Source organism: Capra hircus, chromosome 1 (genome assembly GCF_001704415.2).
Source record: "Capra hircus breed San Clemente chromosome 1, ASM170441v1, whole genome shotgun sequence".
NCBI lineage: Eukaryota > Metazoa > Chordata > Mammalia > Artiodactyla > Bovidae > Capra > Capra hircus.
The window spans coordinates 95,873,179-95,895,420 of record NC_030808.1 but is presented as its reverse complement, the minus strand read 5'-3'; the positions used below and the strand labels follow the sequence as shown (position 1 = coordinate 95,895,420).

Here is a 22,242-nt window from a genome sequence, read left to right as displayed (position 1 = left end):
ATTCTAGGGGACTGGAATGCAAAAGTAGGGAGTCAAGAAACACCTGCAGTAACAGGCAAATTTGGCCTTGGAATGCGGAATGAAGCAGGGCAAAGACTAATAGAGTTTTGCCAAGAAAATGCACTGGTCATAGCAAACACCCTCTTCCAACAGCACAAGACAAGACTCTACACATGGACATCACCAGATGGTCAACACCAAAATCAGATTGATTATATTCTTTGCAGCCAAAGATGGAGAAGCTCTATACAGTCAACAAAAACAAGACCAGGAGCTGACTGTGGCTCAGATCATGAACTCCTTATTACCAAATTCAGACTCAAATTGAAGAAAGTAGGGAAAACCGCTAGACCATTCAAGTATGACCTAAATCAAGTCCCTTATGATTATACAGTGGAAGTGAGAAATAGATTTAAGGGCCTAGATCTGATAGATAGAGTGCCTGATGAACTATGGACTGAGGTTCATGACATTGTACAGGAGACAGGGATCAAGACCATCCCCATGGAAAAGAAATGCAAAAAAGCAAAATGGCCGTTTGGGGAGGCCTTACAAATATCTGTGAAAAGAAGAGAGGTGAAAAGCAAATGAAAAAAGGAAAGATATAAGCATCTGAATGCAGAGTTCCAGAGAATAGCAAGAAGAGATAAGAAAGCCTTCCTCAGCGATCAATGCAAAGAAATAGAGGAAAACAACAGAATGGGAAAGACTAGAGATCTCTTCAAGAAAATCAGAGATACCAAGGGAACATTTCATTCAAAGATGGGCTCGATAAAGGACAGAAATGGTATGGATCTAACAGAAGTAGAAGATATTAAGAAGAGGTGGCAAGAATACACAGAAGAACTGTACAAAAAAGATCTTCATGACCCAGATAATCACGATGGTGTGATCACTCACCTAGAGCCAGACATCCTGGAATGTGAAGTCAAGTGGGCCTTAGGAAGCATCACTATGAACAAAGCTAGTGGAGGTGAGGAATTCCTATTGAGCTATTTCAAATCCTGAAAGATGATTCTGTGAAAGTGCTGCACTCAATATGCCAGCAAATTTGGAAAACTCAGCAGAGGCCACAGGACTGATAAAAGGTCAGTTTGCATTCCAATCCCAAAGAAAGACAATGCCAAAGAATGCTCAAACTACCGCACAATTGCACTCATTTCACACGCTAGTAAAGTCATGCTCAAAATTCTCCAAGCCAGGCTTCAGCAATACGTGAACCGTGAACTTCCTGATGTTCAAGCTGGTTTTAGAAAAGGCAGGGGAACCAGAGATCAAATTGCCAACATCCGCTGGATCATCAAAAAAGCAAGAGAGTTCCAGAAAAACATCTCTTTCTGCTTTATTGACTATGCCAAAGCCTTTGACTGTGTGGATCACAAGAAACTGTGGAAAATTCTGAAAGAGATGGGAATACCAGACCACCTGACCTGCCTCTTGAGAAATCTGTATGCAGGTCAGGAAGCAACAGTTAGAACTGGACATGGAACAACAGACTGGTTCCAAATAGGAAAAGGAGTAGATCAAGGCTATATATTGTCACCCTGCTTATTTAACTTCTATGCAGAGTACCTCATGAGAAATGCTGGACTGGAAGAAACACAAGCTGGAATCAAGATTGCCGGGAGAAATGTCAAGAACCTCAGATATGCAGATGACACCACCCTTATGGCAGAAAGTGAAGAGGAACTAAAAAGCCTCTTGATGAAAGTGAAAGAGGAGAGTGAAAAAGTTGGCTTAAAGCTCAACATTCAGAAAACGAAGATCATGGCATCTGGTCCCATCACTTCATGGGAAATAGATGGGGAAACAGTGGAAACAGTGGCAGACTTTATTTTTTTATGCTCCAAAATCACTGCAGATGGTGACTGCAGCCATGAAATTAAAAGACGCTTACTCCTTGGAAGAAAAGTTATGACCAACCTAGATAGCATATTCAAAAGCAAGAGACATTACCTTGCCGACTAAGGTCCGTCTACTCAAGGCTATGGTTTTTCCTGTGGTCATGTATGGATGTGAGAGTTGGACTGTTAAGAAAGCTGAGTGCAGAAGAATTGATGCTTTTGAACTGTGGTGTTGGAGAAGACTCTTGAGAGTCCCTTGGACTACAAGGAGATCTAACCAGTCCATTCTGAAGGAGATCAGCCCTGGGATTTCCTTGGAAGGAATGATGCTAAAGCTGAAACTCCAGTACTTTGGCCACCTCATGGGAAGAGCTGACTCATTGGAAAAGACTCTGATGCTGGGAGGGAGTGGGGGCTGGAGTAGAAGGGGATGACAGAGGATTAGATGGCTGGATGGCATCACTGACTCGATGGACCTGAGTCTGAGTGAACTCCGGGAGTTGGTGATGGACAGGGAGGCCTGGCGTGCTGTGATTCATGAGGTCGCAAAGATTCGACCACGACTGAGTGACTGAACTGAACTGAACTGAACTGGACCAGAATATTCACTTATGCTGAGTATAGGCAAGGCTTGGAATGCTTTTCTTAAAAGAGCCACCCATGATGGGCACTGGCATGGGATTTATTTCCATCTTAGAGAAAGGAAGAAAAATAAAATAAGAGAATAAGACTCAGGGAATCAAACTGAAGCTCAGAGAAATATACTGTTCCATGTAACACAGCTGGAAAATGGTGGCACCTCCAAGTAAGCCCAAGGCAGTCTTACTCCACATCCTTTCCACTCTACACCCTACTATTTCCTGATCCCTAGTACCTGAAATAATACTCTATCCATTGGAGATGTAGCCAATCCAGATAGGCTATCTCACTGCTTTTTTCTACTTACTGAATGTTCAGGTCAAATTTGAGTTTGATTCTTATGACATCCTGGTAGATTTGGGGAAAACACGATGCCTTTGTGTACAGGTTTTGGGACCTTCTATCTTTTACACATACCAAGTTTCCCATTATACAGACTCAGAGGTAACATCCACATTTGAGAATTAATATCCCATAGTTGCAAAGAGACAGATCATTGTGGAGAAGAGAGTAGTTATGAGAGGCCACAGGACTTGGGGGAAAGAATGCTGGATCAGAAATAGGAAGACTAGATTCCAGTCCTGTTCTGCCACTAATATTAATGCAAACACTGCAGACCACCCAGTCACAGTAAATTTTTGTTTAATGAATGAGTGAATGCTTTATGACCTTGAGTGAATCACCTTAACCCACACCTTCAGTGAGGGGGCAGATTAGGTGATCAGTCACGTCTGTTCATTCAAAAAGTCTAAGCAAGAATGTGCTACATTGTAAAGTAAAAATTGACTAATTCAGAATGAGAAGCGAGGCAAAGCAGAATTCTGCCTGCTCTTGGAGACCTCCACTCTTTTCATCCTGGGTGACCCCCTGGAAGTGGTGAGAGGGGACCCTACTGAGTGTGGAACACCAGAGGCGGCCTCCAGAGGACAGCACAGCAGCTGGTGCAGGATCAAGTCAGCCTCCTTGGGAAGCACCTCAACCCGTCCCCTCCACACAGGGGCTCTCGGTTCAAAGACACTCAGAATGAAAGGCTCCAGCGTAGTCTTTTGAGTTGACCGCACGGCATACATGCCCCCTCGCTTAAACAGGACTGTTCTGGGTAAACCTGGCAGCAGCAGAATTTGTGATGAGAGGGATCAAGCTTCTAGGCCTTCCACTTACCCACTTTAACATTTGTGAATGTTGCCATTTGGGAAAGACCACTGCATACCATCCACTGCAGGGGGAAAGGCCTGATTCCTTGCAACTGACTCTGAGATTCCAAGCCTTATTTTATAGGATGGTTGTGAGAGTGATGGTGAAGTAGTCTGCCAACTCTGAATTCAATATACAACAAAGTAATCGGAATCACAACAAAGAATAGTAATTATTCACAATAAGAACAAATGGTTTTGTAGAGCCTTCTATGATGCCAGGCACTAAGCCCTTCACTCATAGTCACTCATTTAGTTCTCAACACAACCTTTTAGGCACATACTACCGTCATTATCTGCACTTGACAGATAAGGAAACCGAGGCACACACAGGCCAATGTCTTGCCCAAGCTCACTCAGCTGGTAGTGCAAAGCCAGGTCTACATTCTGCATCTGGCTTTTTTGAGATGCTCTCTACGGATCTGAAAGACATCTATGGTGAAGATACCGACACATACAAAGCGAAGGATGTTGGTTGTATGAATGGTTTCTCAAGTGGCCATTTTCCATCTTTTCCTCACAGAAACAGCAATCAGAGAACCATTGAGAAAACTAGTCCAACTAAATATACCTGATTCTTTCCTTTTTATATCTACTGAGTGAGTGAGTGAGTGAAGTTGCTCAGTCGTGTCCAAGTCTTTGTGACCCATGGACTGTAGCCTACCAGGCTCCTGGGTCTATGGGATTTTCCAGGCAAGAGTACTGGAGTGGATCGTCATTTCCTTCTCCAGAGGATCTTCCTGACCCAGGGATCGAACCTGGGTCTCCCGCATTGTAGGCAGATGCTTTACTGTCTGAGCCACCAGGGAAATCTTATATCTACTATACACTATTAAAGATAAACCATCCAACCTACTAATTTACAACTTTCCTGGAAGATTAACAGCCTACATGAAACTCTTCCTCTTACTCCCCAGCCAGCTTTTGATCAGTAGGCAGCCTCATGGCTAAACACTGTATGAGCATATACATGCCAAACTGGTCTTTAAGCACATAGAATGGAGAACCAAAGTTCTAAGTACACTGAGCTTCGAGAAGGCTTCATGAAGAATTCTGGTACTGCCTCTTTGGATGCTGGTCAGTGTGATTACTTCAGGAGCTCCTATTACCTTTGAGCTACAGTTTCTTTGGGGAGACTCTCTACTTGGGTTTTCCTGGGTTTCATATAGAGGAACAAGATGGCCCAGTGGACATCCTGGGTACCTATGACTGTGTAGGTTAGGGTAAAAGTCAAGTGCAGATGTAACTCTCAAATTTCTGCTGCAACCATCATTCTGAAGACTCAACATGAGACTCTCATATTGAAGCCTATGAAAAGAAGCCGATTATACACCAGTTTATTAGTACAATGTGTATAGAGAGGGTCGTTGCTGCTCGTCTGGGATGCTGGTGAATGTGCTAAATTACATCATATGGAGGAAGGGTGCAGGGAAGGGTGACATTTGGGCAAGATGGCAACTACCACTGCCTTCAACATTTCTGGGGCTGATGTGGAAGGCACTGAGTTTTGTTTGGTATAATTGGTTTTAATGTAGGGATAGCACAAGCATTTGAATCAATAACAGGATACATTTTCTAATAGTAGGAGGTGTTCAAACATAGAAGAGGCCACCTCAAGCCTCTGAAAATAAAAGCAGAGATGATACACTAAATAGGTTAAATGACTTCGATGAATACTGTCAAAGGGGCTCATGCTTTGAGAGAAGAAATGGCTTAGACCACTTTTGAGGGAGGTTCTTCATGTTCCCCCACCTCTCTGAGTCTTTGAAACTGCTCACTGACTGAAGAAAACAAGAGTGAAATGAAAACAATTGGATTTAAATGTCATAGGATATAATACTTTCTGTGAACTATTCTGTCATAGTTATATGATTGGGAACAACTAAGAATAATGACTGTGAAACACAAGAGATGGAAACTAGATTTAAGAGAGATTCCATGAAGACCCTGGACAACACAAGACTGCGGTAGTGTCCATTCCTCACTGTGGCTTAAAAGCTATGCCTACCACCCCTCTAAGCTGCCCTAGCTATACCAAGGGCCAGAAACTGCTTAACGCTGCTTCTCCCACCCCCTACCTCCCGGTATGAAATGCTATGGGCTTCCCTGGTGGCTCAGCAGTAAAGAATCTGCCTGCCCTGCAGAAGACACAGGAGACACAGGTTTGATCCCAGGCTTGGGAAGATTCCCTGGAGAAGGGTATGGCAACCCACTCCAGTATTCTTGCTTGGAGAATCCCATGGACAGAGGAGCTTGACAGGATATAGTCTGCTGTTGCTGCTGCTGCTGCTAAGTCGCTTCAGTCGTGTCCGACTCTGTGCGACCCCAGAGACGGCAGCCCATGAGGCTCCCCCATCCCTGGGATTCTCCAGGCAAGAACACTGGATTGGGTTGCCATTTCCTTCTCCAATGCATGAAAGTGAAAAGTGAAAGTGAAGTCACTCAGTCGTGCCCGACTCTTCGTGACCCCATGGACTGCAGCCTACCAGGCTCCTCCATCCATGGGATTTTCCAGGCAAGAGTACTGGAGTGGGGTGCCATCGCCTTCTCTGAGGATATAGCCTATAGAGTAACAAAGAGCTGGAGACAACTAAAGTGACTGATCACACATGAAATGCTATGACTATAAAGTATTACATATCCTTCCCATTCCCTGAAAATGTAGGAAGAAGTCTGAGCAAAAGGATTTCAAATAATCAGTTCAGTTCAGTTCAGTCTTTGCGACCCCATGAACCACAGCACGCCAGGCCTCCCTGTCCATCATTAACTGCCAGAGTCCACCCAAACCCATGTCCTTCGAGTTGGGGATGCAATCCAACCATCTCACCCTCTGTCGTCCCCTTCTCCTCCTGCCCTCAATCTTTCCGAGCATCAGGGTCTTTTCCAATGAGTCAGCTCTTTGCATCAAGTAGCCAAAGTATTGGAGTTTCAACTTCAACATCAGTCCTTCCAATGAACACTCATCCTTTAGGATGGACTGGTTGGATCTCCTTGCAGTCCAAGGGACTCTCAGGAGTCTTCTCCAACCCAACACCACAGTTCAAAAGCATCAATTTTTCAGTGCTCAGCTTTCTTCACAGTCCAACTCTCACATCCATACATGACCACTTGAAAACCATAGCCTTGACTAGACGGACCTTTGTTGGCAAAGTAATGTCTCTGCTTTTTAATGATTTAATATGGTCATAATATTGGCAGCATTTTAAGCTGCAGACCAGAAATGGCAGCCCAACTTCCTCACCTGGTCAGGCAATGCCTGCCATCACAGGACCTAGGTGACAAAGCAGACAAACCCAGCTTACTGCAAGCATGGCAAGTAAGTCAGAATAGGGAACCATTTTGGGGTCCATTGGAAAGTAGGGTTTCCTGCACTCATTCCTACAGCGTCCTGAAGCACGTGCCTGAATGACACACATGTGTAATGCAGAAGCCCATCAGAGGCCATGGGCAGGCCCTGCCCCAGGCAGCAAGCATCCACTTTGCCAGCCTGACTCCCAGCTGTTTCATAATTTCTGTTCAGTTTGTGAAATAACAGGGCAAAAGCCCAGCTAGAAAGTGTTCAGTCTTCATGCCGATGCTAACAGCGTCCAGGAAGAAAGGGCTGCTTTGCCCCCCAGCCGCGGCTGTGGCTCGCAGCCCTCATTAGGGTGCCTACAGCTCATGATTAAGTGAATTAAAGGCCGCTTCTCAGCAGTGCCAGTGAGTTAACACTCCAGGTCCTGAAATGGGAGGCTTATTTTTGCTCACAGTGCTCTCTTCTGGTGGAGGGCGTGGGATTGTGGCCCGTGAGTAGGAATGCAGCAATCCCTGTCTCCTGCCTGCTCAGGCCACAGTGGGCTGTGAGCCCTCACCTGGAAGAGAGATGACTCACAGCAGCCACAGTAGGCAGACAGATGATAGGAAAGAAAACCATTCCCCTATATGGGCAACACTTTTCCTTGATTATTCATTCAGGTACTTACTTGGTGCCAGGGACTGTTCTAAGAGCTTTGTACGTAGTACCTCATTTAAGTCTCAAAACTGTTACTGTCCCATTTTACAAATGTGCAAGGATTCCCCGGGGACTCAGTGGTAAAGAATATGCCTGCAATGCAGGAGATGCAAGAGATCTGGGTTTGATCCTTGGGTGGGAAAGATCCTCTGGAGGAGGAAATAGCAACTCACTTTAGTATTCTTGCCTAGAGAACCTCATGGACAGAGGGGCCTGGTGGGCTCCAGTCCATGGGGTTGCAAAGAGTCAGACATGACTGAGTGAATGGTCATGTATTTTATGAACTACATAAAGGTGGAAACTGACACATAAAGAAGTCATGTCTTGCCAAATATATCACAAAAGTATTAAGTGGCAGAGCCAGGATTCAAACCCAGGAAACCCTTTCTCTTGCTTTTCTTTCTTGTTTTTTTTTTTTTTTTTGATGTGGGCCATTTCAAAGCCTTTATTGAATTTGTTACAATATTGCTTCTGTTTTATGTTTTGACTTTTTTGGTCCTGAGGCATGTGGGATCTTACCTCCCTGACCAGGTATCAAACCTACACCCCTCGCACTAGAAGGTGAAGTCTCAACTACTGGACTGCCAGTGAAGTCCCCCGGGGTAATCTCTTACAATATCCTTTACCTTCCTGTTTCTTTCTTTCTAGCAATAGGGTCCCTCCCAAAGTGCTGTGTCCCTGGGGCCTAGAAGCTTACTATTCAAGCATCACCAGATCTCTGCCTCTTCAGGTGTTTTGTTTAGGTACTGGTAGGAGGTGAGACCTGCTGCAGTCACTGCTGGCAACGATGGGATCGTAATTACACAGTGTTGGAAGTGACAGCAAGAAATACTGATAAGAATCCATCCCAAAGCAGTTTCCCCAGGAGAAGGTTCTCTGAGGGTTGGCTAGGAAGGAGACCTTCCAACTGAGCCTGCAAGATGAGGTGCATCCAGAAGGATGAAGAGTGGGCTGTGTGCTGGCGCTGGACATCCAGGATGGCCAGCTATGTTAACAGTAGAGGCGGACCCTGGCCAGACAACAGCAAGAGGGGTGCTCTCAGAGAAGTCCTCAAAGAGGGATGGAAAAGTAAATGGGGAAGGTCCACTAGAGAATGAAGGAGGACAGACAATGGAAAATGCTATTCCATTCTCCAAATGCTGTTTCCATTTGGAAAATCCTTAAAACCAAACAAACAAACAAAAAATAACAACTCTGAAATCACCAGTTGCAAATGACAATAAAATATTCACCCAACAATGTCAACCTGTTCTGTCAGACATCGTGCCAACCCTTCTGTACCTATGATACCTCTCAACATCCTGCCAAGTAAATAGCATATCAACTGTGTATATAAGGAAGCTGAGGGTCGGAGAGGGCAAGTAATTTGCCCAAGGTCACACAGCTAGAACGAAATCTTGGTCTCCACAGCTTCAAAGCCAGCGTACTTTGCCCCTACACTAATCTGCTAGGCAGTCAGTTAAAAACTGGATAATTTTTTTTTCCTCTTAATGAACATAACCACATCATCCCTAGTATTATAACAAATATTCTTTCCAATGCATGAGTAAAAGTTTATCTGTTGGTACATTTATTTCAATAAACTCAAGAAGGTTTTACTGCTGCACATAAAAGAGGACACTTTTGGAAATTATATCCCAGACTTCAGCCAAAGGCACACACTCCAGTAATACTAACAGTAATATTTATTGAAAAAGTGCTAGGTGTTGCTGCTATTCTAGACTCATTTAGTCTTTCCAATAGACCTGAGAGGTAAATGCCATTGTTATTTCTAGTTTTACAGGCAAGGACACGGAAAGGCACAGGAAAGTTCAAGAACTTACATCTAATATGGCAGCTAACATCAGCCAAAACACTACCCTCAACAGAAGCTCCCCAAATGCTCTCCTCAAAGACGCTCCCCTTGGCAGGACTGTTGCTCACTGACTCTTAAAGAGACATGTAAGTTCCCCCTGGCTTCCCTCCCCTCTTTTCGGTCTGAAAGCATCTGGGACAAACTGCTTAGGTCCCAAAGAGTAAGCTTTCCCGCCAGCGGCCTTTCTGGGCTGGGGCTCCAGCTGCCACAGCTTTTGTGAGGCTGGCCTAGTCACCTGAGTGAAAGCGGATCCTGAGAGATGAGGTGAGCAAATCTGACCACAGTGGACCAGCGGGTAAATAGGATGGGCTCTCCCAATGGAAGCATGAGATGGTGCCTGCTGGCCACGTTTACCCTGGATTCGACGAGTCCATCGAGTGTGAGATCTGTGGGGCTTCTGCGTGTGCGCCCAGTCACTTCAATCATGTCTTTGCGACCCCATGGACTGTAGTCCACCAGGCTCCTCTGTCCATGAGATTCTCCAGGCAAGAATATTGGGATGGGTAGCCACACCCTCCTCCAGGGAATCTTCCTGACTCTTGCTGGTTGATAAAGCCAAGTCTTTCACAACCATTTTCCTGGTGAATCCTCACAATAGGTTTGGTGGTAGGAACACACTTTGTTAGAAGCCTCCCTATAGAGCTCAGTAAGCTCTGCAGGGATCAGAGAGTTGCCCGGGCAAGCAGGTGGCACACAGTGGCCCAAATCCAGACCTTCTGCCTTGCTGAGCAAGTTGCTTCCCTTCCCCCAAAGCAGAGAGGAAGCGACTGTGTTTTCAAGAGAGTACGACACCAAAACTGTATTTTGGATGTCCTATTTGTCACTGAAATGAAGAGATGCTGCTGGCTCACTCCTTTGATCAGCATTCTGCAGAGCTGGCCCTATAACTCTATTCTCCACTTGAATATTTGGCTTTCTCTGCAACAACATCAAACCTACATCTTCATTAGTCTTCTGTGCTCAATTCTCCTGTTCTACGCTAGTTCTCAGAGAATTTAGTTCCCAGACTCTCATCCTCTCAATGTCTACTTCCATGACCATAAACCAGTAATTCCCATTTTCCTCCTCATTCTTGATCCTTCTTCTGCGGCTCTATCTATATAATCCAATTGCATCTTTGCTATCGCCACTGGCTGCCCCATACGTATCTGTTTTTAAAATTTTTTATTTACTTATTTATTTATTTTTGCAGGATTTTCCTTGCTGCACGGGCTTTTCTCCAGTTACAGTGGTTATTCCAGGCTATTCTGTAGTTGTGATGTGCAGGCTCCTCATTGTGGTGGCTCTTCTTGTGGAGCACAGGCTCTCGGGCGCACGGGCTTCAGTAGCTGCGGCATGTGAGCTCAGTAGCTGTGGCATGTGAGCTCAGTAGCTGTGGCATGTGGGCTCAGTAGCTGTGGCATTTGAGCTCAGTAGTTGTGGTTCTCAGGCTCTAGAGCACAGGCTCAACAGTTGTGGTGCACGGGCTTAGCTGTTGTGCAGCAAGTGGGATCCTCCTGGACCAGGGAGCAAAGCTGTGTTTCCCGCATGGGGAGGTGGATTCTTTACCACTGAGCCACCAGGAAGGCCCAGATGCATCTTTAGCTTACTGGTGTAACTTACTACATTCCAAACCAATCTCATCCTTTGCACCCAAACCTGGGCCTCCATTTGAATGCTCCAGCCTGACACCGGGGAGCCTTCTGTGACCACCACCCTCCTTCATGGAAGACATCTGATCAACCACCACATCCTGCATGATCTATACGCTCCATCTCTCTCAAATATGCCCATCTCCATCTCCACCTTCCATCCTCCTCCACCTCTCCATCTCTTTCCTCCATCTCCACCCAACCACCATCCACCGGAAAGCACCGCCCTCTCCGGCCTGGGCTAACCAGTCTCTCCTATCCACTGTTGCTTCCTCCCAATCACTTTCCTTGTAGCAGCTGAAGTTTCACTTTAAAAATGCAGATCCAATCACACCCCCTTGGTTGAAATACGTCAACGACTTCCCACTATTCTTAGAGCAAAATATGACATTTCCTAACCAGGCTTAACACTGTGCCTTGGCTTCCCTCCCTAGCATCCCTGCACGCCCCTCACTGCCTTTGGCTGGATACTGACCGACAGGCCTCCACGCCAGTGCAGGTGCCCACTCCTGTGGCCTGCTCCTATACCACACTATTCTTTTCTACCATAGTAATCTGGCAATGGTCATGAATGGTTAGCTGGATGATTATTTGCCCAATGCCAGTCTCCCTCACAGATCTCATCTGTACAAGGGCAGGCCATTCCCAATGTCCAGCATGGTTGTCTACACAGTAGAGCTAAGCGTTCACTAAATTTGTCAAGTGACTGCCTGTAGGAATAGGCAGTCATTTGAATTTAAAAAGTTTTAATTCAACTGCATGCTTAAAGAAAGAAACATTTGAGCCTACAGTCCCTAAAAGCTCCATATTGTGTGCTTAGTCACTCATTCGTGTCCAGCTCTTTGCGACCCCATGGACTGTAGCCTGCCAGGCTCCTTTGTCCATAGGGATTCTCCAGGCAAGAATACTGGAGTGGGTTGTCATGGTCTCCTCCAGGGGATCTTCCCAACCCAGGAATCGAACCCAGGTCTCCCGCACTGCAAGTGGTTTCTTTACTGTCTGAGCCACCAGGTAAGCCCTAAAAGCCCCAGGCACTCATAATAAAAAGTTAGAGGCTTATAGGGAATTTTAGACTCTAGGCTCTCATTTTGTATGTCAGTGCCCAACTATTTCTGGACAATGAGATATTTGTTGTATTTAAATTTTTTTCTTGGTGATGGAACCAAAGTGATATAATATCTTCCAGCTTGTTTTTATAACTGGCTGATGTCACTAAGGCCTTGAGGCACCAAATGAGATCTAGCTGGCTTAAAGATTAAAGCTTACTACCACGGAGCAGGCTGGTGCTCCTGGGGTCAGTGTCATTCATTTCTGTGACTGAAAGATACTCTTCCCCAAATGAGAGTGCTCTCAGCAAGTTGAAAAATATATATAGTAATTACGAATATCATTTCAAAACTCTTGAGAAGAATCAAGCATCACAAATCATCTTCCCAAGGTTAGTCTGAAAAGATGACCAGAGTAGGCACCCCAATACCTCAAGGTCCTGATTCCTGGACTCTGACTCCATGAAAAGTTGTTCACTGTCTAAGCCAAGAGTCAGAAATTTTTATTGAACTGAGAAAAGATAAAGGAAGCCCTCTATGTGCTTTTTCTCATTATTGATGGGCTCATTCAGCTTAGCTAGGTTTAATCAGATTCCTGGAACTTAGTTATAAATTGCACTTTATTATTGGTCAAAGAGGAGTTGTGTGCCTACCATGTAACTGGCCTGAAGCCACGTCCTTTTCGTGAGGCTGATAAATGACCACAATTCAGTGTACAGTCAAAGTCCTTCTAAGAATACACAGATCCTGATTTAGAACCTAGCCAGAACCACATGCTTACCTATAAATAGCAAAGGACAGGCAGGGATTCCTTAGAAACCTCTGGTCAGAGGTGACATTTGAAATCCCTGTGGAAGTCGAAGAGCACAACCTACACAGCCTCATGTCACCAAAGGGTTGTCTCCGTGTGTTGTGTTAGACTCTTTGAGACCCCCTGGACTGTAGCCCACCAGGCTCCTCTGTCCATGGAATTTACCAGGCAAGAAATACTGGAGCGGGTGGCCATTCCCTTCTCCAGGGGATCTTCCTGACCCAGGGACCGAACCTGTGATTCCTGCAGTGGCAGGCAGGTCCCTACCACTGCGCCACCTGGGAAGCCCAAATGAGGCGTCTGAAGGGCCCTTATTTGGAAAAGGGACTGTGTATTGCAGGGTGCCAGCACAAGGCCACCTGACTCACACTGAAGGGAAAGTCACAAGCCTAACTACGGACTTTGGCTGCTTCTCTGTGACCATGTGGTGTGAGTTCCTACTCAGAACCAGAACCAGAAGCGGTCACCAGGGCAGGGCAGCAGGCGTGGATGGGATCCAGCAGGACAGGAGGCAGGAGAGAAGTCCTGGCGGTAGGGACAGTCATTACCCAGGGGTTCAGAACTTACAGCCATCTGAGTATTTAGCATTTCCTTTTTTCTCTATTGAGGAATAGGGGTAAGAGAAAGGATCAAAAGATAAAGGTGGTATAATCCCTTGATGCCTTGTGGTTACAAGCATTTCTGCTTCTGGTGAGAAGCTGGGGCGCATAGACGTGGCTGCCCAGAGCAAAGTATTGCCATGCACACCTTCTGTGCCTGCAGGGACATAGAGGGTGTGCCCCCCTGGATGCTGTGCTCCACCGAGTCGGAACTTTCTCCTGCATCCATTAGAGGCTCCAGAAAATGCAGCAAAAAACAGACACGAGGAGGCCTTGGCAGGAGCTCTGACTGGCAGACTGAAAGACAGAATCAAGTTCGAAGATGAGCACCTACTGGGCACAGCTTCTTTGACCTTGCTCAGAGATCCTTAAATTCTCAGCATAAAAGACCACAGAGGCTGGGGCCAGGAGAAGACTATGGAAAAGCACACTGGCCCTGGCTTACCAAGGGACAGGCAGGACAGACACAGTGACAGTGGCTGGGCTCTGGAGTCCAGTCCACTGGGTTTGAAACCTGGTTTTGTCTCAAGCTGTGTGACTGTTAGCAAGTTGTTAACCTCTCTGAGCCTCAGCTGCTTTATCTTTAGATGGGGAATTATTTTGAAGATTAAATGAAACAACTCACATGAAGTACTGGATAGAGTCTCTGTCCTATGGTTAAGTGCTTTATAATTGTTAGGAATTGCCATTCTAGCAGCTTGATGAAAAGAAAAAAAAAACATATAATGTTAAATAAGTCAAAATAAGTATGAAAGGAAGAAAATCTAAAACAAAATAATATGATGCATTCTCTGAAAAGACTTCGTGCCAACTGAGGATCTAGGTTCAAAGGCCAAGAGTTCTTGTGTAAAAAATTTTTAAAAAGAAGAAAATCTATATGTGTGTGTGTGTGTGTATATGTACACATGTACATGGCTGCCTACTTGACTATGTTAAATGTTTTATGGGACGACAATGGGGACTTTCTAAGTTAAACGGTAAATGCCTTTGTGCTCAGCTGGGTCTGATTCTTTGCAGCCCTATGGACTTAGACTGTCAGGCTCCTCTATCTTTGGAATTTTCCAGGCAGGAATACTGGAGCAGGTTGCCATTTCCTCCAGGGGATCGTCCCAACCCAGGGATCGAACCCATGTCTCTTGCATCTCCTGCATTGGCAAGCGGGTTCTATACCAGTAGCACCACCTGGGAAGCCCAAGTACCTTTAGCTTGAGACAGTCCGGCAAATCACTAGGTAAGGAACTCACCAGCCAGACAGGGTAAATGCAAATGGTCAAGATTTTCAGAGTGTGATGCGCCAATGAGGTGAAGGCCCTAGGAAATGTTCTTGGAAGGAATAAAACACAAGCCAGGAAAGAAGCAGGAAAGGCAGGATTGGGGAGGACTGCCTGGCTTAGGAGAAAGATTTGATTAGAAGTCAGGGGGAGTAAGTCTTGGATCCAAACAGCAGAGGCCCTTGGTCCTCAGGAGACTCAAGAGACTGAAGGAAATGGTGCACTGCTGGGCTGGACGCCCCTGCAAGAGGCTGCAGCCTGCCTGGGTGGGCGGAAGGAGGTGACACTGAGGGATGGCTACAAGGACTTGTCTGAGAATTTCAGTGTGTGTCCAAGAGAGTAACCGGAGGTGATGCAGGCACCTCCACGTCTCCACTTTGGACTTCACTTCTGAGAGCTGGCTGATTAACACCCACACCTCCCTTCGCCCTGCCCTAGCTGTCTCCTTTGAAGGCATCCGACCCTGAGTACGATAGCACCTCTGTCTACAACAGTGTAGTTCTGAGAACAGAGAACAGTAGGTGACCTTCAAACCTCTCATGGGCTGAGTGTGTGTCATGCCAACAACATCCTAGACTTACTTAGATTGGAAAGAGCTTCATTTGCCTGCTGCTGTGTGCAGATGCTTACAAGGTTCAGTTGTGCAGATCACAGTTCAAGGCTCTGATTACATATCTATACCTACTGCCTCAGGGCCTGTGTGGCTATGGAAAGCAGGAAGACCTGGGTGTGAATCCTGACTTTGTACTTCCTGGCTCTGCGACATGGGACCAATGACTTTTCCTCCTTGAACCTCAGTTTTTCTGTCATTAAATAGAGATACGTGCTCTTTGCACAAGAGGTAAGCTACATATAAAGAGATGATAGCAGGTGATGAGATCCTGGGTTAAGCAAAGCATTTCACCCATTGTTTGGCATAAAGAAGTCATTCAATCATTGTAACTGTTGGGTGTTGCTGGTCTGCATATTAACACTCCAGGGACATAGTGAGGTTGATGGGACTTATTGCAAACCGGAACAGAGGCCCTCACTGATTTAAGCCAGGAAGGCCGGACCTGGATGTACCATTTAAAAAGCAATCTGCTCCCGGAGTCTGCAATTCACCACCCTCTGACTGCAGTGGCCACTTGACGGAGCAAGTGAATTGCAGTAAACTGTTAATGAGGAGCAAGACAGTGTTTGGGAGAATCGTAAAATCACTCCCCCATTACCGTGCACTCAGTGAAACCTTTCATCTGCCATCCAACTTCCCCAACAGCTATGGTCGCTCAGCTTCCTAATTGTCTAGAGACTTTGATTTACCTGGCACAGGAAGGAGGCCCTGGACCAAAGTTCTTAGAAGGAGGCTTTAATAAACAACTGTAAGACCACACGTGAGAGTCTGGCCCAGGATAAGCCATGCAGAAAAGCCTGGCTGGTGGTACAGGTGCCCTCACAGATGAAGCACACCTGTTGGCGAAGGCAAGTCATGCCCACTAGCTACAGGACAGGCTTCTCAAGAAAGAGAGAGCCATAGGTGGGCAAGGCTTGCCTTGCATTGAACACCTGTATCAAGGTGTGTGTGGAAGGACTTGTGAAATGCCTTCTCCAGCATTCAGAACAGTAACAAAACAGAAGCAGCAGGCAGGCCCTGCTTTTCCACACTTGACATTTCACTTCTCTGCCACGTCTCTGCCTGGTTCACTGTGTTCTAATTAACGCCTATATTCCACCTCTTGATCACCGACTCATTCACTCATATATTAGCTCCTTCATTCCACAAATATTTAGAAGGCATCTAGTATGTAATGGGTACTGTTTTAGACACTAATATCTAGATACATGGGGTTTCCCTGGTGGCTCAGATGGTAAGGAATCCACCTGCAATGCGGGAAACCTGGGTTTGATCCTTGGGTTGGGAAGATCCACTGGAGAAGGGAATAGCAAACTACTCCAGTATTCTGGCCTGGAGAATCCCCTGGACAGGGGAGCCTGGCAGGCCACAGTCCATGAGGTCAGGAAGAATCAGATACAACTGAGTGACTAAGCGCATACACATCTAGATACATAAATCTGAGATACAGAGTGATAAAAGGGGGGAAAAAAAGAGAGATACAAAAGGGATCAAACATCCTGTCCACAAAGAGCTTACTTTCTAGTGAGGAGAGACAGACATGAAGTACACAGGTGTGAAGGTGATTAAGAAATACATAAGAAAAAAATTCAACAGGGAAGGGCGACAGGATATGCAAGAGGGAGGGGCTGAGATTTTAAGTGAGGGGGTCAAGGAAGTCTCACTAAGAAGGTGATGCCTGAGTAAGACTGGAAGGGGCTGAACCCTTCACCTGTCTTTCTGATGTGACCACACCAAGGTCACACCACGCCTGCTGGTAAAGTGCCCTTGGCCACCTCCTTCGCAGCTCGGGCGTGAAGTGCTCCAAGCAGGCTGCAGCCTCAGGAGGGGACCCAGGGCCACGGTGGGCACCCAGGAAGGGACCGCAGGTGCCAGGGCGCGCCCTCACCTCCTCCAGCCGCCGCCGCTGCTCCTTCTGCTCCTCGATGCGCTTCTGGCGCTCGGCCAGCAGCTGCCGCTTATGCTCCTCGTTCTCCCGCTGCTGCTGTTCCAGCTGCTGCCGCCGCAGGGCCTCAGACCGCTCCTTGTTGGCCAGCTGGAGCCTCAGGAAGTCCCGCCGCAGCGTCGACTCCCCGGGCAGGTTCAGAATGGAGCTGTGCGCAGGAGAGAGAGACAGATCAGGGCCCACTCTGGGTGGGGGCATCGCTACCCTGGGGTCCCCGTGGAGAAGGAGAGCCAAGCACAGGCTCTCTGAGCCTCTATCAATTCCACTGCTCACCTGGGCAAAGAAACAGAGCCCAGGGAACTAACTCAAGTCCAGCCTCCCCTTCAGCGTGATTACTGCAGGCACAGGCTGTCTCCATCGCCACAGAGCTGTCCCATTCCTGAATTCATCACTTCTCTCCAGGAAGGTCCACAGAGCTCCTTCCTCACCGTCTATTTCTAAAAGCTTTTTTGAGTACTGCAAGCCCTGAGTCCCAGACTGGTTTATTTTCACTTTTGAGAAAGAACTAAGCAAGAACTAAGCCAACAAATAAAAATGAATAATCAGAAGGGGCGAGGAAACCTGCTCTACATAGATGGATATCTCCTCAACCACTTCACCTCCTAGAATGCAAGCTACAGACTCCTTGGTTCTGCACAGCAGCCCAGCCAGGAGGGCAATGTTCCTACTTGTTCAAACAGACCTAGTCTTTTTAATATTTCTGGCAGCTTCCTCTTGAGATAAATCCATTCAATAATCACTGAATGCCTACTATGTGGCAGGCACTGTAATAGGCTCTAGGGGATACAGCAGTAACTAAACATATTTTCTCTAGTTATTTTCTTGTGGGGAAGAGAGACAAATAATTCGACAAATTCTACAAACATCATCATTTCAGATATTAATAGGCTCTGCAGAAGACAAAAAAGTGTAAGTTTTAAGAGGGACAGTGGCAGGGAGCTGGGGAGAGGATGAGGGCTCTCTTTTAGATCAGGGAAGACCTCTCCTAGAAGGTGATGGTTGAGCTAAGCCCTAAATGTTGAACATGAAGAAGTAGGGGAAGACTCTTCCGGGCAGAAGGAAAAGTTTAGAGGCCTGTCATGGCAACAACGGTGGCCTTTGTGGGGGACTGAACCCCAAGCAGGCTTCCCAGAGCAGAGTGAATGAGAGCAAGAGGGGTACAAGAGGAGGGCAGAGACGGGGAGATAGGGTAAAGCAGGAGGCTGTGGACGCCATGGGTGGAACATTTATCAGCAGGAAAGTAACAGGATCCGATTTATTTGGCTGCTCAGTAGATGCTATTCTGCAGGGTGTATGAGAGCAAGCAAGGCCACCCATTGGGCTGCCACTGCAGTGACCCTAAGGTGGAGACTAACCAGGTCGGAGTGGTGGGGTCAGAGGCTGCGAGAAGCCTTTGGGGACAGAGTTAGTAAAACCTGTTGATGGATCCGATGTGTGGAGTGAGGGATGACTTGCAGGTTTTTTCTTGGCATCTGGGCTGTGGTGGTGATGCAAACTGGGATGGGGAATGACAGGGGAAGAGTGGGTTTTGTGGTTGACAAGGGGATCATTCTGTCTTAGAGAGCGGGTAGCATGCTCTGTGAGATACTGCTATGCGTGTGTGCATGCTAAGTCGCTTTAGTCGTGTCTGACTCTTTGCAATCCCATGAACTATAGCCCGCCCGGCTCCTCTGTCCATGGGATTCTCTAAGCAAGAATCCTAGCGTGGGCTGCTGTGCCCTCCTCCAGGGGATCTTCCTGACCCAGGGATCGAACCTGCGTCTCTTATGTCTCCTGCATTGGCAGGCAGGTTCTTTACCACTAGTGCTCCCTGGGAAGCCCAAGATACTGCTATAAAGTGACATAAAAAGGCTTGGTTCATAGATAGTGCTTGGAGCCTACTAATGAGTCTTCTTTAAAACTACAGCCTTTGTGTAGGACTCTAAACCAACCCCAAACGATGGTCACATGCTCTGTGCAAAGGCAGAAGGGCTTAGGGAACTCAGCCTCCTGTGCACATGAGGACGATCTATTAATGTTACCTGATGTTGAATCAATGTCAGATGATCCGAGCTGTATTACTCACCCAATCATTAACTCCATGTGTGATCTGATTGCCAGTGTCAGATCATTACCTCATTTCCATAATGAAATAAACACTGTCCCTTTTTACTTTTCAGGATTTCATGAAAATTAATTAGATGTGCACATAAAACAGGACTTGAAAGATAATCTTCAATGTCATATATAGACATGTTACAATTATAGAAGTGTTAAGGGACAGCTAGGTCACCCATTAAGAGACTCCTAACATGCGATATAGCAAGTATTAGTTAAGACAAGGGTCTCAGCTCCATGGAGAGTGATCAGAAGGGCTGATGTGTCTGTCTGAGCAAGCTTTGGAAAAACAGTGTACAACTTCTTGGAAAGCAGGGCATTTGGTCCTTTGCTTTATAAGAATGTTTATTTTCCATATCACTACTTGGCAGTCATCATCTTTATGCAGCTGGGGGTGGCCAACATGTTAAGTATCCAGATGGAAGGGAAGAATTCTCCTTCAGTCTTTGACCTTAAAGATTCCCATAGCAGGTGAAAAGAGAAAAATGGATGGCCCTGTAAGTTCAGTTCTGCTCTCTTCCAGTAGTTTTAGCAATAATCCAGCTTGGTTAGGTCCGAGTTAGCTCAGAAAAGGGATGCACTAGCTCACTCCAGCAGCAGTGGCTGAGTTGGACCCTTTGCTGGTTTGGAAGATCTGCCTCGGTCATACAGAATCTGTTCCTTATTGAGTACTGGGCTCCATCCTTGGATGGCTAGAGTGTGGAGACCTCAATATACCCCAGTGACCCTTCTACTTTGTCCATTTCCCCAACAGATCTTGCTTCACGTGAACACTGCATCTGCCCGGGTGTGCATGGCCGTGCTTTTTGATTCACCAAACTGCCATCAGTTGAATTCTCTTACAAAAAGAAAAATCCTGGTAGTGTGAGCACACTGGCATCAATTATTTATAAACACAGACTAGGAAAAAGTCAGAATCAAAGTCAAGTGAAATTCAAAACATAGGGATGATGGTAATAAAGTAGCGCTTGATTCTGGGAGCTAACATATGAGAGCAGGAGCTCACCTCAAAAATGTAATTTGACTTCCTGGAAGCTGTTTCCTCTTGGATTAGGCTGCGGTGAAAATACCATGGCATGTGACAAGGACAGTGGCCGCCTAAGTGTCTCAAAGGTATGAAGCAGTAGACTGAATAACTCAAATCTAAAAAATACCACTTAGGTCTCCAGAAAGCTACAGTGTGCAGTACTGTTAGACTATTACCCAGCTAACTGCCTCCTCCCCATTCTACAGTGTTATGTATATGAGGAAACAAGGAAATACATCTTGGAAGACAAGATAAAGAAGATGCTGATTTCCATGTTTTCCTACAGCCTGCCTAGGGAAGTTTTCCCAAATTAATGAGTACATGCATGGCAATAAATTAGATAAGACCACCCTGCTGGATTCTTAAAAATGAACCTATAAATCAAAAGGATGTGAATTTCACACTAGCACAATTCACAATGTGAAATGAGAGGATGGGTCTTGTTTGCCTACCTGGGCTCTCCGGAGTCATTCTCCTCTTCTTCTTCCTCACTTCCGCTGTACTCATACTCCGTCTCATCTAAAGAGAGACCCACGGAAGGTGAGTGCACAAAAGGCGCTGCAGCTCAGTAAAGCCCACCCTTCATTTTCTGTACAAGTAAACCAAGCCCCAAAGGGCTGTCCTAAATGTTGACCTGGGGCAGGCTCCAGGGCTCCTGACTTGTGGTCCAACAGCACCCACCAGCTGGATTCAAGCACATGGAATTAACAGCTGAGACTGCTGCGGCTGACTCTAGGCTCTCTCTGTAATGCCTGGCATTCACATGCAAGTGAAGACGAGGAGCTGAAACAGAACTTCTCAGTTCCTGTTAACTTCCATTATAGAAGCACCTAACCCAATCTGGGTACTCTTGCCTGGAAAATCCCATGGGCAGAGGAGCCTGGTAGGCTGCAGTCCACAGGGTCGTGAAGTCGGACACGACTGAGTGACTTCACTTTCACTTTTCACTTTCATGCATTGGAGAAGGAAATGGCAACCCACTCCAGTGTTCTTGCCTGGAGAATCCCAGGGACGGGAGAGCCTGGTGGGCTGCCATCTATGGGGTCACACAGAGTCAGACATGACTGAAGTGACTTAGCAGCAGCAGCAGCAGCAACCCAATCTGGGCCACTGTTAACTTACTGACAGTAGTAATCATTTTTTTTTTTTTAAGTAGGAATTTTATTATAACTTAACTGGACTCACAAATTGCCTTTCACTATCTCAAGAACAGAAAGAAACTTTTGACAGCATGTGTGACTAAAAATATAGGGTTAAATGTGTTTTTATTGACCCACTGGGGACATTCATTTAATTCACAAACATGTTAAGAGAGTTAACATGCAATAATGAATAAGACTGAGTCTCTGCTTTGGAGGAGATTAGTATCTGATGGTCAAGATGGACAAATATATAATCAGAGTTACCATGATTATGAAGAAAAATAACTAATTTTTATTGGGTATCACTCATGCTGGTCACTATGCTAGATTACTTATGTTCTCTCATCTACTTCTCATAACAATCCTTTAACATGATACCCATTTTGCAAGCAAAGGTACTGAGATTATAAGCGGCTAAGTAATATGACTAATAAATCTGAGATTTGGATTTAGAATTCAACCCAGAATTTTCCCAACTTTATAATTAGCATTCTTTTCACCACATTATAAATTAAATAGGAATACATAAAAAGAGCAA

General features: G+C 46.0%; 1 protein-coding gene across 6 annotated transcripts in view; it reads right to left on the bottom strand.

The window, feature by feature from the left end:
* The window catches only part of TNIK (TRAF2 and NCK interacting kinase), a 396,955-nt gene that overhangs the window by 82,743 nt on the left and 291,970 nt on the right, over positions 1-22,242 (bottom strand). For all 6 annotated transcript variants that reach the window (XM_013964598.2, XM_005675313.3, XM_013964609.2 and 3 more), the window contains exons 11-12: positions 21,015-21,081; positions 17,382-17,586 (exon numbers count right to left, since the gene is read on the bottom strand). In XM_013964598.2, coding sequence (XP_013820052.1) covers positions 17,382-17,586; positions 21,015-21,081 — 272 coding nt within the window. The remainder of the gene's footprint in view (positions 1-17,381; positions 17,587-21,014; positions 21,082-22,242) is intronic.